This window comes from Sinohyriopsis cumingii, chromosome 19 (genome assembly GCF_028554795.1).
Source record: "Sinohyriopsis cumingii isolate HCF-2022 chromosome 19, ASM2855479v2, whole genome shotgun sequence".
NCBI classification, from domain to species: domain Eukaryota; kingdom Metazoa; phylum Mollusca; class Bivalvia; order Unionida; family Unionidae; genus Sinohyriopsis; species Sinohyriopsis cumingii.
Window position 1 is genome coordinate 42,495,410 of NC_142979.1, and position 12,554 is coordinate 42,507,963.

At 34.3% G+C, this 12,554-nt stretch overlaps 1 protein-coding gene across 1 annotated transcript in view; it reads right to left on the bottom strand.

Annotated features, from left to right (window-relative positions):
* Nucleotides 1-3,963: 3,963 nt before the first annotated feature.
* LOC149775577 (uncharacterized) overlaps nt 3,964-12,554 on the bottom strand; it is a 35,694-nt gene continuing 27,103 nt past the window's right edge. Inside the window, exons 6-7 of the mRNA XM_089943804.1 lie at nt 11,754-11,810; nt 3,964-8,352 (exon numbers count right to left, since the gene is read on the bottom strand). Of these exons, the coding sequence (XP_089799930.1) occupies nt 4,592-8,352; nt 11,754-11,810 (3,818 nt within the window). The 3' untranslated portion in view covers nt 3,964-4,591. The remainder of the gene's footprint in view (nt 8,353-11,753; nt 11,811-12,554) is intronic.

Consider the following 12,554-nt stretch of genomic DNA (forward strand, 5'->3'; position numbering starts at 1 on the left):
GGTGTTTGCATAGGTTTTCTATAGGAACTGAATTAGTACCATGAGTCCTATAGACATCCACAGCAATACAGGACACACGGTACTAATTATATGGAAGAACTGTGAACCAGTCTAGAAATGGGTGAAGAAATAATAGAGTATTTACAGGTTTGGTGGTCCATAACTGGTTAATAATGGAAATTAAAATTTTAGGAAAAATATCTTTTGAGAGCTTATCCTATATGTAATGTAAAACAAATATTGACAAATTTCTACTGATGTAATTTTAGCACTTTTACAGGCTTGACTCAGGAGTACTCAATACTGAAAGTAGCACCTAATTCATTTGGTGCAGAATCAATAACATCTGTTTCATGTACATGTATGTCAACAAAGTGCCGCAGGTCATATGGTGTCCTCCACACATAAGCTTGCACCAAGGTTAGATGTGCATGAAGAATTATAGGTGTCATTATCAGCACCCATAAATTTTAAGTTATTGAATTTTGAATATGATAGTGTTTCCATATGTTTACCATTGGAGTGGAATTAGTACCGTGAGTCCTACAGTGACTCCACATATGCAAATGCAATCAACTTTACTATAAATGCAATCATATGGTTCTATCTGTGGGTAACAAGCAAAATTAATACCTTTTGCAAACCACAGAGTGACCTTCAGTGTGATATTAAACACATATTCAGATATGTCAACTGTTCCCAGGAAGGGGAGAGGGGGAACAGTATGTAGATTTGACTATGTTAGGTGGAGTATTTTGCACTTTGCTTTATATCTAAGCAATACATATATAAAATTTATATAATTTACCATTTATAGAGTAATTACAGTAAGCTATATGATATTTCCTAGTTGTGTTTTGAAACATAATGCTTCAGATATGATCACTTAGGTCTCTTCCACCAGGCTTAATGGCGATGACCTCTCATGACTTTTCATCCCACTAATTTCTGAAAGTTTTGAAAGTTCATATATTGCATTTTAATGGACTTAAACTACCTTACTTTAGTTTTAAATTATATGTCTTCTAGAGGGAATTTTGGTAATTTTTGTCATTTAAATATCTTTTGTTTGTATTAATACATGTACATACTGATGGTCACCTTGACCTTTTACTCATTAATTACATAATATGACAAGGCTGGTAATATATTTCAGCATTAAATTGAAGAGCGATAAATGGTGATATTAAAAAAGATAATTCTTTTTAGACAGCTTTATTTTAATTTTTTTTCTTCTGACTTTCTTAAATTAAGCTATATATTTAAATGTTGCCTGAAATGCACCATTGGTCTTTAGGTGAAGATGAACTTGCAATATAATGTAATATTCACAAATGTAATCTCTGACAAGCAGAACTCTGCACATTGCTTACTTGCGTATCGAACAACTATTCCTAGGGCTGTCAAGAAAATCAAGGGTGAATATAGGACACACGGTACTAATGATATGGAAAATTGTGAACTAACATGGAAAAGGGTGAACATAAAATAGAGTATATATGGGTTTGGCTGACCAGGTTTTGGTTAATAATGTAAGTTATGTTTTAGGTAAAAGAATCTTTTGAGAGCTTATCCTAGTTGTAAGTGAAAAAAATAGAGACATTGTTTTATTGATGGAATTTCAGTCCTTTAACAGTCTTTAGTTTGGAACACTCATTACTAAAATTAGTACCTGACTCTTTGGTGCGGAAAGCACATGTTTCAAACACATGCAGGTCCAGAAAATGCCATGGCTCATATCCTTTCCTCAACACAGAAGCAGACATCCAGGTTTCATCTATACTGATAACTTTGGGTTTGATCATGAGCACTCAAAAATTTTAAGTTACTAAATTTTTAATATCATGGTGTTTGCATAGGTTTTCTATGGGAACTGAATTAGTACCATGAGTCCTTCAGGGTCATTGCAATAAAAAAAATGTCAAAATGGCTGCTGTGGTGGCCAACTTGGATGCCAGATAAGAACCATTTTCATTTAGGTCAACTATATGTCAATATTATATTCCATTCAGGAGAATGGCAATTGTCCAAGTAATTTAGGATAAATAGAGATAACAACAAACCTGCTCTGATGGACAGGTAGACAATACACAGTACCAAAAGTTCTCCTGGTTTACGGAATCCATAAGCATGTTCAGTCAATCAGATCAAAATCACCTAATTAATATGTATGGACCTTATTCATTACTGACCTTGTCCAAAATTTTCATGATATAAGCTTATAATCTAAGTTGGATCAAAACTGGATGAGAATCATGGCTTTCTGAAACATAACAAGCTCAGCCATTCATATGCAAGATCACCTAATTATTATGTGTGGATCTAATTCATTATTTAACTTGTTCAAGATCCTTATGATATAAGCACATATTCCAGTCTGACCAAAACTGAATCAGAAAAGAAAAAACACCCTCCAGAGTGGTGACAAGCTCAGTCTGTTGCTATATTACCCATGTATCTCACTCAATATCAGACCTACACAAAATCTTGATGCCATAGGCACATATTCCAAAGTTTGGTCAAAGTCAGATGAAAAATATAGCTTCTAGGGATGTAAAAAAAACTCAACCAATCAGATGCAAGATCACCTCATTAGCATGTGTTGATCTTGTTTACTATGGAACTCTTCTGATATGTTAAAGATGTAAGTATATCAGAAATAGGGATATACAGAGTGGTAACAAGGCTGGCCAATTATGTGCAAGATCACCTCACTAACATGCATGGGTACTGCTCAATGGTGAACTTGCATGAGATTTTGATGGTATAAGCTCACATTCCAAATCTGATTGAAACTGGATCAGAACAAAATTTAGACTCCAGCGTGTTGACAAGCAAATGTTGATAACTAGATGTGTAACGGGTCAGTTTCTAAAGTGGGAAGAAGCTTGGTCAACAATATGCACAATCACCTGACTAATATGCATACATCTTACTCAAATAAAACGATATTATATATCTCAATGATATATGCAAAACCAGATCAGAATTACGACTGTTATATTGGTAATAACCTCAGCCAATCAGATCCAAGATAACTAATTAATATGCATGGATCTTGCTCATTATTGACAATGTCCAATATCTTGATAATATAATCATGTAGTCAATGTCTCATCAAAATTAGGTCAGAAATGTGGCTTTGAAAGCTGCAACAAACCTCAGTCAATCAGCTGCAAACATTACATCATTAATATGCATACATTTCTCATTATTGTCTAAAATTATGACAATATAAGTATATATTCCAAGACTGATCAAAATCAGGTTAAACATATTGGTCTTCAGAGTGATAATGCCAAAAATAAAAATGTGTTTCCTATTGTACTGGTTTTAAAATTAGGGTAGGTAGGGATGTTTTGAAATCTTTTTTTAAAAAACATTATATGTATTATAATGATTACTATAAATAATTTACTAAGCACATTAAGTACTGGGCTTAACTTAATGCACAAATTAATTTCATGGATTTAAAAATAAATAAAAAATTCTTTGTTTTAACTGGAGGGTGTGAGGACTAGGGTTGGAAACAAAAACATAGGGATGGTTGGCCAACCGGAAACACATATATTTGTTTGTTTAACAAGGTTAGCCAGTCATATGCAAGCTTACATCATTATGTCTGGATGTTGCTCAAAATAAAATCCATCCAAGATAATGATGTTATAAATCCTCTATTTCAAATTTGAGCAAAATCAAATCAGAAATATGACTTCCAAAGCGGTAACAAGCTCAACAAATCTGATGCAAGATCACCTCATTAATGTGTGTGGATATTACTTATTAATGAACTCATATGAAATATTAATGATATAAGCATATATTCCAAGTTTGGTTAGGACCTGATCAAACATTAGTCTACAGAGCTATATAAAGATATAATCAGTACGTGTAGATTTCATTCATTACTGAACTCTTCCAATATCTTAATGATATAAGCTTCAAATATGAATAAAATTTTATCAAAGTAATATTCTTGAATACATATAGGTGATTAATTCTGTTTGATGCAAGTATACATGTAAATGGCAACTGAAACGATGTTATGGCCAATTATAGAGCCATTTTCTTCATTCCCAAAATGTAAAAGTTTCTATAATGGCCCAAAAATCTATTCAGGTCACATGCTTGTAACCATGATTTTACATCATGAGAAATATCTCAAACTACCATCAACATGATAGTAAACAAATAAACTATAATTTACATCATGAGAATTATCTCAAACTACCATCAACATCATGGTACACATCTCAAATTTCCATCAACATCACGGTATACATCATGGTAAAAGTCTCAAACTCAAACTACCATCAAAATCATGGTAAATGTCTCAAACTATCATTTACATCACGGAAACTATCTCAAACTACCATCAACATCATGGTAAACGTGTCAAACTACCATCAACATTATGATAAACATATCAACTATCATTTACATCATGGGAAACTATCTCAAAGTACCATCAACATCACAGTACACATCTCAAACTACCATCAACATCACAGTACACATCTCAAACTACCATCAACATTATGGTAAACAGTGTATTTCAAATGTTTGTCTTCTGCACAGATAATAATACACCCTATACCACACCAGGAAGATTCTTCATTTTCAGTGAGACTCCCTCCTGCTCCAGTAGATTACATACATCATACTTCTGACAACTATAAGCATTTGCTAAGGCTTCAGATGCATCATCACACTTAGGATCCCATTTGTCAGTGTCTTTTAGATGCTGTATTGCTTTCTTAACCAACTCCTGATTTCCCACTGCAACATGAGGAAGATTCTTCATCTTTAGTGAGACTCCTTCCTGAATCAGCAGATCACACACGTCATACTTACTTACATTATAAGCATTTGCTAAGGCTTCAGATGCATCGTCACACTTAGGATCCCATTTGTCAGTGTCTTTCAAATGTTGTATTGCTCTCTTACCAGATGCCAATGATATCTGAAATCTCCATGATATACTGTATATCACACCTGGGAGATTCTTCATTTGTAAGGAGACTCCCACCTTAACTAGCAGTTCACACAAATTGTACTTACCTAATATATAAGCGATTGCCAATGCTTCAGATGCATCATCACACTTTGGATCCCAGCTGTTTGTGTCTTTCAGATATTTTATTGCTTCCTTAACAGATTCCAACGTATTACTCCAAACCAAATGAGTGAGATTCTTCATTGTTAGTGAGACCCCGTCCTGTACCAGCAAATCACACAAATCATACTTCAGTTTCATATAAGCACATGCTAATGCTTCCGATGCATCATCACACTTTGGATCCCAATTGACCGTGTCCTTCAAGTCTTTTATTATTGTCTGAACAGATTCCAATGACACACTGTTGAATACCACATTAGGAAGATTCTTCATTGTTAGTGAGACCCCCTCCTGTACCAGTAGATTATATGCATCATACTTCTGATAAACATAAGCATTTTCTAATGCTTTCGATGCATCATCACACTTGGGATCCCAATTGACAATATCTTTTAAGTGCTGTATTGCTCTCTTAACTTGTTCCAATGATACACTGCAGAATACCACTTGAGGTAGATTCTTCACTGTTAATAAGACCCCTTCCTTTATCAGCAGATCACACACATGATACCTCTTATAAACAAAAGCATTTTCTAATGCTTTCATTGCATCATCACACTTGGGATCCCAATTACCAACACCTTTTAACTGTTTTACTGCCAGTTCCACATATCCCAGTGATCTCTGTATCAAATGAGGAAGATTCTTCATTGTTTGTGGGACTCCCTCCTGAACCAGTAGATCAGACACATCATACTTACGTTTTTCACATGCATTTTTTAATGCTTCAGATGCATGATCACACTTAGGATCCCAACTATCAGTTTCTTTCAAATGCTGTATTGCTTTCTTGGCAGACTCCAATGTTATTGATGATGTTACTAGAAATCCTAATGATGCATTTAACACCATATCAGAGAGATTTTTCATTTTCAGTGAGACACCTTCCTGAACCAGCAGATCACACACATCATATTTCTGTACCACATAAGCTTTTCCTAATGCTTCAGATGCATAGTTACACTTAGGATCCCAATTGTCAATGTTTTTCAAATACTGTATTGCTTTCTTAACAGACTCCAATGATATTTGAGATCTCATTATAACACCTGGAAGATTTTTCATTGTTAACGAGACTCCCTCCTGAACCAGCTGATCATACACATCATACTTCTGCTGACTATAAGCTTTTTCTAATGCTTCATATGCACCATCACAATGGGGATCCCAGGTACCACTGTCTTTCAAATCTTGTATCACTCTGGCAACAGCTTTCTGTGAACCAGAAATCAACACATAAACGAGTATGTCATGTGATACTTTTACTTCATTTTTCAGAAGATAATCTGCCACATCAAACTCCTCCTTAACATAGGCTATGTACAGTGCTTTGGTATATGGAATCTTTGACTGAACCTCTGGGTCAGAGTTAACTAAATGCATCTCAAGCCAGAAAATATCCCAAGATATTTTATGTGTCCCATCTTGCTCCTCATGTGGATTCCACTTATTATGACATTTTAAATGTTCCACCACCTTCATTAACACATTCATATCTCCATGCTGTACAGCAGATTTTACATGCCAGCTATCCAGTATGATCCCTTCTTTTAATAAAAACTCAATCAAGTTCTGGTTTCCTGATATATAGGCTCTACATAATGCATATTTAGCCTCCTTACATTCTGGATCGAAAATCTGACTCCTCATTAAGGTCTCTAGGATAGTCTGAACTCTCCTGAGGTCACCATGTATGGCAGCATTACAGAGACTTACAGGTGTATAACAGGCTCTCATAGTAATTAGTTTGTCTGCAATCTGAAAATGGTGGTAGTAGAGTGCTAATTCCAGTAGCTTCTGCTTCTCTCCACACTGCCAGCAGTCAGAACTGTTATTATTATGTGCACATGCCAATAATTCCAAGAGCTGACTATACACTAATCTTACTACATCTTCATCACTTTGTAATGTATACTGCATAAATGTCGTGCACTCTCCTTCTAATAAATAACGCTCATATCCTGAAATAGAGTATGAACCAGCCGTAAAAAAATACTTCATCACATTGTCTTTGTGCAACACACATCTCAGTTTCATCAAAAAGCTATGCTGTTTGAGAGCTGAATGTTTTGCAACACTCTCTACAAGTCCTTGGTATACAACATCACGAACCAGCCGCTGTGCCAAAAGTCCATACACAGACACAGGTATAAACACATTCTGAGAATTACAATCCTTGGCATCTGCAGTGTACATTCTCTGATATAAATATTCAGTATCACCATATTTTACAACCATCTCTAGACAACGATCCCCAAGGACTAATCCTACAGCCTCACTGACTGTAGCATGAGTGAAATGGATATAGGGTATTTTAACTTCAGACTCAGAAATAAATTTATGTAACACGGACTTGACAACGTACAACTCCAAAAAATTGTCATAAGCATCTCTCAGTAATGTGATGGATGCCTCCTTTTCTGAAATATGCAGACTGGAAGCCAGTTCCATCAATAAATGTTTGCTGGACTCAGGCATGGTTTCAGGAGATAAATACTCCTCAAATATTTCACCATTACAAAAAAGAAAAGCCAGAGCTAGGAATCTTGTAGTCTCTAACTCAGTGATATTTGCAACAAAGAATTTCTTTGGAGATCTGAAGAACTCTGGTCCTTTATCAAATGACTTACTATCCCCTGCAAATAGTGAACAGCACTGGGGAAAACCAATCAACCCAGTAAAATTAGCTATGCATTTTTCTTTTTCATCTTCATGTATTTTTCTTTTATGTCTATGAAGCTCTCGATTCAAAATATTCACCTTCTCTGAATTTGTTAGTTGTTCTGAAGACAGTGTCAGTGACAAATCTTCAGAAAAGAGTTTTAGTGATCCTAACCTGGAGTAAGCCTTGGAAAGTATGTCAGCTCTGGTGGTAACAATGACCCGTAACTTTCCTGCATCAACATATTCCTGTATGGTAGGTAGATATACCATCCACTCCTGCAAACGGCTAGGAACAATGTCATATTTTCCAAACACATCATCCAGCATGACAATGTCTACATGATGTGTGTCCACTGTCTTCCAATCATGTGCATTATAAAGCACTGCACGTTTATCTCTAAACATTTCATTATCTATCAGGTGAAGGGCCATTGTTGTCTTGCCTTCTCCTGGGTTCCCTTTGATAACAACAGATCTTTCCCTCTCTAGCACCTTCTTAGCTTCCTCTGCTTGTTTTGTTGGAATGCATCCTAGCCTTCTAAGTGTATCAAGCTTATCCTCCGTTTGATCTAGTAGAAAAAAAAGATTCTTTGAAAACACAGAAAGGAATCTATCACAAAGAAATTTCCATACAACAAAAAACTAGATGTACTTGCTAAGCAATGCTGTGCTTTCTAATACATGTTCTACACCCCACCCCCAAACCTCTATTTAAACTGACACAATGGAAGTAACTCAAAGTCCATCCCATATACATTCAAACCTGTCACCTAAGAATCAAAGAACCAACATTCCATATAAAATTAAACTTCATATAACAGAGACATTACAGTTTTATACAAAGGTGGCTCTCTCATGCAGGTTCACTGTATTATGTGTCCTGTTCCTAGAAATACATGTTCAAAGTTGGTTAAAAAATGTCAGTGCCATGATTATATTGCTTATTTGCTCTTTGACTACCAACACTCATGCCAACTATCACCAGATTGGCATCTAATGTCTCAAGTTTATATAATCACTATCTTGCACTTTAGGATCTTTGGTGGTGATGAACAGATGGAAGGAAGGAGACAGGGGCTTAACTGGTATGATAAAATATTAAATATATGTGCAATAGCTACTGTATAATCAAACAGAATCCAAATATGTTAAGACTGCATATTACTATCAGGTAATTGCTAATCAGTACTATTAACCCTGACAACAGTCAGACAAATAGATAGACAGAGGACTAAAATTAGTTTATGATTTAATAAGCACTGAGGAAGAAAAAAATTAATAATGAAGAACGCAGAATAGACTTTTTAAGTTTGAAGTATAATATGAACATTTATTCAAATTACACTGGGTTGAATTTATTCAAATTATATGCAAATGCTTTGTGTTGATTTTTAAACCATTTACAGTTACACCAGTCTTGAAAGATCAATGTTTTAGGAGATCACTTATCATGATAGACCAGACTGTTCATATGCACATCACCCAGTATTACATAGTGTTATAACCTCTCATGAAAGACCACCCATTCTGAGAGGTCACTTTTGGTTGAATGAAGGACTGGTCTCGCAAGCCAGGTTTCAATGTAAATACAACTTATTTAAATGTTCAAGGTGGTTTCACAATATCAATGCAGAGGTGATAAATGTAAACAAAACATATTGTTGGCTGTAGTGTGTTGGATTAAAGTCTATTTTAATGAGTTATGCATACCTGTTTTAAATTATTTTCATACTTTTTATGCAATGCACCAAACCCACTTTACCCACAGGGGTATAACAGACCTGATCACAAAGAAAATCTGCTTTCCCCATAATGATATAACAGACTTGATCCCAGACCACTGCTGCTTTACCCACAATGATATAATAGACTTGATCCCAGACCACAGCTGCCTTACCCATATGAGCATAATAGACCTCATCCAAAACAGAAACATGAATAATAAACATGGATATTATGAATGCACATCACACAACAATTAGACAAACCAAAATATTGACCCACAGATCGCAGGTGTTTCAAAAGAAGCTGATAAATGTTGATTTTTCACTATACATCTGTACAGGAATCACCTCATACAATTCAAGAATTTCAAAATGTTAAATTCCACCTTATTCTTATGATACACTGCCACAACTGGTCAATGATCATTTATCCAATTAAGATTAGCATCTTCTTCCATTCAACACAGATCAGTCTGAGGTTAGAAGCCACTTGCTTTATCCATTTGGCATCACTGAAAGCATCTGGTTGACACACGAGTCTTATCAAATTAAACTATAAATGATATGTCTATTTTCTTTAAGGTGGCACTCTACAGTTTCATATTTTGGATAGGGTTAGAATTTTAAAGATGAAGAATTTTCCCGGCTTTCCTCACTGGTTATACTAGCTATTTAAAAAAGACCTTGTATATCTTAGGTATTATTCAAAGAACCTTTAATTCCGTTATTTTGGTGTATGATTGATGGGTGTGATATGGGTTATAGAGTATACAGCTTGGCCTTACTCAAGATGTGCACCTTTCAAAATACTGCTAGTTCTGCTTGGTTTTTTTCACCTCCTGGACAGTAGAGGTAAATTGTAGAAAAAGACCTGATAACTTTTTTTACTTTTTTATATTTGGCAATTCATTCATTGCACTTTCAGAAGCTGGTATTGTCTAGTCTGGCAAAATTTATTTTCTCTATTTTAATAACTGCTAAAGATAGTGTACTTAAGACTAATTCAAGCTGATTTCTTGAGCACATGGAAGCAGTCATTTTGGTTAGCTGTGTGCTTAGATCATGTACAATTTCCATAAGTATAATATACAAAGAAATTTCAGCTACAGTACATGAAAGTAACATAGAGGTATTCTAACATTCTCTCCATGGTGCATGTTGCAAACGTAAACAACTTTACCTTATACACACCACTCTTTTAGAAGTTCATAATATCTGTAGAGCACCCCCTTCAAGCCCAAACATTCACGAACAGGAATGGTAATAATGTGCAAATAATGAAGTAAGACACACGCTTGAATTTTGGCTAATTAAAATTCAAAAGATGATTTGTAACAAAACTTGCCCATTATCTATAATTTGTGCAGGATGTGGGTGGGGTAGCCAAAAAGAAACAGAAATGTAATAAATTAAATATAGATTAGCTGATGCTTACTGATATAACATACTAATAATGCCAATCAACATATCAAACATTTTGCTTACAGATCTAAACCTAATTGATAATAGCATATGACAGACAAAAATACAACATGAACATAACACTAATATTGTGACAAAGTAAACATTTATGAGAAGTCAGTTTACTTCTTTCAGTTATTTTATATATAGAACACACCCATTCTGAAGAAGTTAATGTACATAGATCTCACTCAATTTTTGAATTCATCCAAGATCATGATGCAAATACATTAGCTTGACCAAAATACATCAGAAATATAAACCATGATCACAACATCAATATGCATGGATCTCACTCAATACTGAACTTGTCTTACATACTTGTGATATAATCATATATTCCAAATTTGATCAAATCCAGATTAAAAATTATCAACTTAAGGGTCGTAACAAACTCAGCCAATCAGATGCTAGATCACCTCATCAATATGCAATGATTTTTACCAGTATCAAATTTTCCAAAATCTTGATCAGATAATTATGTCAATCAATTTGATAAAAAACACAACCACCAGAGCAAATAATGAAGTACGCACACCAAAGGATTAACACATGGGTATAACATAATTCACTCAGTTTGATGGCCAGGTGGGTTAAATTATAATAATAATAATAATAATAATAATGTCTTAATGTTTTAAAGGTTACCAAAGCAGCCTCAAGAATTAATCCCCCTAGTGGTACTTGATGATGGAAAACAATGCATCACATAAGTTAAATGCTGTTACGGTCTGTGTATTAAAAAGATAATCATTCGTGTGTTGTGCGTGTGTATTTACACCTACTTTTTAGCTGTTTAAGGCCATCACTCTCTGGTCTTCTGCTTCTTGCAGTTTCTGAAGCTAAAAAAATTACAATTTTCCACAATTAAAATTTCATTGTGTAAATAGCATTTAAGTTATATTTATTGGCAAAATATTGTTGATTTTTTTAATTCTAGTTTATAGTCAATTATTTTCACAGGATCAGTTTCCTGCAGTTACTTACATATTTCAAAATTTAGGAAAGTAACCTCAAGAGTAAAACATATAGGCACATGCCACTAATTCAACATCTACAGACTGTTGTTAACATTTTTCAAAATTACAATATTTTCATTGTATAATGCTTACATACTTATTCTGTATGTATGATCTAAAGAAGAGAAATATTTTTGAGACCCTTTATCGAATCTGGACCTGTGAAATCTTCACCATTAACTCTAGTCCACCTATTGCACACACTTCAATCATATTTAGGCTTCTTCCCAAAAAGACTGCATTTGACATTCATTACAGAAATACAATCAGAAAGGTTGTGGAAGTGAGGAATAATAATAATAATAATAATAATAATAATCCCATTATATGACATAATACTAGATGATAACATGGAAAGTATTGCATTAAAGGTTTCAAGGTCAGTACAAGTTAATATTCTGCTTAGAATTTGCTTCAATAAAACTGCAAAACATTCGGTGCACATACATATTTAATATTTTAACTTACAATAAGCTGTGATTGTGCATATTTTTCCTTTGTTATTACCATATCATACAGAATTCAAATTATGATTTGAAAAAGTTTAAAACATTTGAAAAATGAAAT